General features: G+C 50.3%; 1 protein-coding gene across 1 annotated transcript in view; it reads right to left on the bottom strand.

The window, feature by feature from the left end:
• The window catches only part of PTPRA (protein tyrosine phosphatase receptor type A), a 97,447-nt gene that overhangs the window by 10,475 nt on the left and 83,625 nt on the right, over positions 1 to 3,347 (bottom strand). The window contains 5 exon segments of the mRNA XM_005427753.2: positions 1 to 4; positions 7 to 71; positions 1,028 to 1,194; positions 2,504 to 2,623; positions 2,739 to 2,836. The exon segment at positions 1 to 4 is cut by the window's left edge and continues 58 nt beyond it. Of these exon segments, the coding sequence (XP_005427810.2) occupies positions 1 to 4; positions 7 to 71; positions 1,028 to 1,194; positions 2,504 to 2,623; positions 2,739 to 2,836 (454 nt within the window).

The following is a 3,347-nucleotide window of genomic DNA, read 5'->3' as shown; positions in this document are numbered from 1 at the left end:
TCATCTCTGTGTGCATCATGTCCAGCATGGCGTCGATGACGATGAACGTGCCCGTGCGTCCCACCCCGGCACTGCACGACAAGGGATGGGACATTGGCAAGGAATTGTTCCCTGGGAGGGTGAGGAGCCCTGGCACAGGGTGCCCAGAGAAGCTGTGGCTGCCCCTGGATCCCTGGAAGTGCCCAAGGCCAGGTTGGACAGGGCTTGGAGCAACCTGGGACAGTAGGAGGTGTCCCTGCCCATGGCAGGGGGTGGGATTGGATTGTCTTCAATGAGACCAGCAGACATGAAGGGAAGACAAAGCTCTTGGAATCAGCTGGAGAGTCACCAAGCCCCAAGTGGGAGACAGAGATAAGGGAAGGGGAGCACAGTGCACCAGGCTGGGACAAGGACAGCCAGCTCCACCCTCTGCCATGGCCTGGTTTGGGGCAGAGGAAGGAGATGCTGAGCTCTCCAGGGAAAGGACCTGCTCAGCACTGGGACTCCCTTCCCTCTGAGGCAGAGCAGAAACCAGCAGAGAGGGTCATACAGGGCTGGTTGCCCATCTGTGTCCTTTCTTCTTGCTTCCCAAGAACTAAAAAAAAAAATGAACTTAGTACGGTGCAAATGTGACCATCTCTGCCTTTAACCATGGGGATTCTCCTTATTGCAATGTGGAAACCCCTGTAGCTCCCTCAGGGTTGCTGCTGTGCCTGAAACCACTCCAGGTGAGTCCATTGCTCCAGGCAATCTGCCAGCTCAGTATTGCCTTCTCCCAAAGAGGGATGTTATCTTCTCATGCCAAGGGAGATGTCATCAGTGCTCACCTTGGCTCACTCAGCATCCAGCCTACCCAAATGACCCCTCCAGATGGGTTGTAACACCCTAAAATCACTGATTCCAAGACTTCCTTCAATTCATGCATTTTTTTGCATGTCCCCATGAGGAACACCCCTGTTTAACACAGGAAATTTAAATAAAGATAATGAAAAAGTCCTGACTGAAAAAAAAAATTCCTTTTAAATAGGAGATGCTTTCCAGGACTCACCTGCAGTGCACTACTATGGCTCCTGCATATTGGGGATTGCAGGTCTTCACCTTCTTCAGGAATTTCAGCATCCCAATGGGGGTGAAGGGCACCCCAAAGTCAGGCCAGCTGGTGAAGTGGAACTGGGTGACCAGGCGCTGAGGCTTCTTGTTTGTGACATCTCCCACCTGCAGGGCAAAGGAGGACTCAGGTTAAGGAGGAATACTCAGCTTTCCCTTCTTCCCCCAAAATGAAGAGACAGAGGGAGCTGCAGACCCGAGATGGAGCTTAAGCAGCAGCATCCATGGCTGAAAGGGCACAGCCTTAGGCTTTGGGACAGATCAGTCTCTAAAAACATGACATTTTAACCACCCAGCACCACATCCCACATCTGAGGGGTGTGAGATGCCAGCCTGTGGATCCTGCCTGGCAGCAGCTGCCATAATTCATCCCCAACAAGCTCAAACAGAAGCTGCTTCTCCATCCTTTTGCACTCCTCTGGCCAGATCATCCTTGGATTAAAGGCAGGGGAGGAAAACACACACATCCAGGCCATTGGAGTAAAGGATGAGGCTCAGCAGGATCATCCTCAAAGTCCAGACAGGTTTACAGGCACCAACTCTTCCCTGCCTGCCTCTGAGAGAGGCAGGAAAACAAACAGAGTGACTAAAACACCCAGAGTCTCCTTGGAGGACAAGGAAATGAGGTGACAGATGGGAAAGCAATCAAACCCAACACATACAGCGCTGGATTTTGTCTCAGCCGAGGGGATAAATCTGATTATTTTCAGGCATTAAGTGTCTGTGGGTGAGGGCAGGAACAAACACTGCTAACAGCAAGTGCTGGAGTACCTCAGGATGGAATTTCAGCCCTGGCATCCCTCAGTTTTCCTGCTCTCAGCACAGCCATGTGGTACCACTGTGAACAGGCTCTTGGGATGAATAAATTCTTAACAACTCTGGTTAAAAATGGGTGCTGGGGTGTCACAGACATCTTTTTACGAAAAATCCTTTCCTTAGGATTTTTCCTCCTGAGAAACTGAGAGGCCTCAGGAACAAAATGTAAACAATGGTTTATCTGCTGTAAATCTGCTGCTGTGGAATGCAACAGGCGGATCTCTGATTAGTCTCACGTGCTTGTTTGTAATTAATGGCCAATCACAGCACAGCTGGCTCAGACAGAGAGCCAAGACACAAACTTTTGTTATCATTCTTTGTTTTCTATTCTTAGCCTATCCTTCTAATGAAACCTTTTCTTCTATTCTTTTAGTACAGTTTTAATGTAATATATATAATAAAATAATAAATCAAGCCTTCTGTAACATGGAGTCAGATCTACATCTCTTCCCTCAACATAAGACCCCTGCGAACACCGACACACTGGGGGTCATTTCATCCCAACTGTGCTCTCACAGAGCCTTGGAGGAGTTGAGCCAACACCTTTGGGATGCCCAGAGTGGAGAGGGGAGGGATGGGATGGGGAGGGGACCCCTGGCACCTGCTGGATGCAGAACTTGCGCACGGTGTAATCCACCAGCACGGTCACGTCCTCCACGGACACTCGGATGTTCCCGTAGGTCCAGCAGCCCTGATCCGGCCAGTACTGAGCACATTTACACTGTGGGGGGAAAAACAGGTGCAGGTGAGCTCTGGACACCCCCACAAGGCTGGGAATGGCTCCAGGATATGCCCATAGGGTCAAATCCCAGCCTGTGAAAGCTTCTGGCACCGACCTCTTTCCTCTCCTTCAGGTTGGTCACCATGACAATCGTCGCTGTGTTTTGCTCCCAAATCATCCTCCAAAAATCATTCACTGTCTCTTCCTTTGGTCCTGAGGGGAAGTTAAAACAAAAAAGTCCTCTTTGGGATCAACCTCTCACAATTTGGGGCCAAGACCCAGCGTGTGATGCCACATGTCGGGGATGATCCAACACATTTTTTGTCAATAGGTCACAGGAGGTGTTGTGGTGTCTGGGCATGCCTGATGCAAGGAATAATCCTATCACACAATACCTGGAATATCTGGATTTGTTTTATGGTCAGGAATTCCATATTTAGCTCAAGAAGGGGAAATCAGACAAACAGAGCACAGACTTGCCCAAGGTCACCCAGGGGAATTGTGGCTGTCCCGGAGTCTGCACAAGTCCTGCCCTGGGATTTTGGGTTTTAGCCATGGGATCCCATTTCAGTGTGGCACAGGAATAGTTCCCTGCTGCCTGCCAGACACGAAGCTAACTCAACCTACACTCCCTTGCCAAGCCTGAGGCTCAGGGTGAGCCAAGAGAACAGCACAGCCAAAGCTTAACCTGAGCCTGGAAGTGCTGAGGGACCTGATCCAGCCT

This window comes from Geospiza fortis, unplaced genomic scaffold, assembly GCF_000277835.1.
Source record: "Geospiza fortis unplaced genomic scaffold, GeoFor_1.0 scaffold180, whole genome shotgun sequence".
In the NCBI taxonomy this organism is placed as follows: Eukaryota; Metazoa; Chordata; class Aves; order Passeriformes; family Thraupidae; genus Geospiza; species Geospiza fortis.
This window is presented reverse-complemented; position numbering and strand designations above follow the sequence as displayed.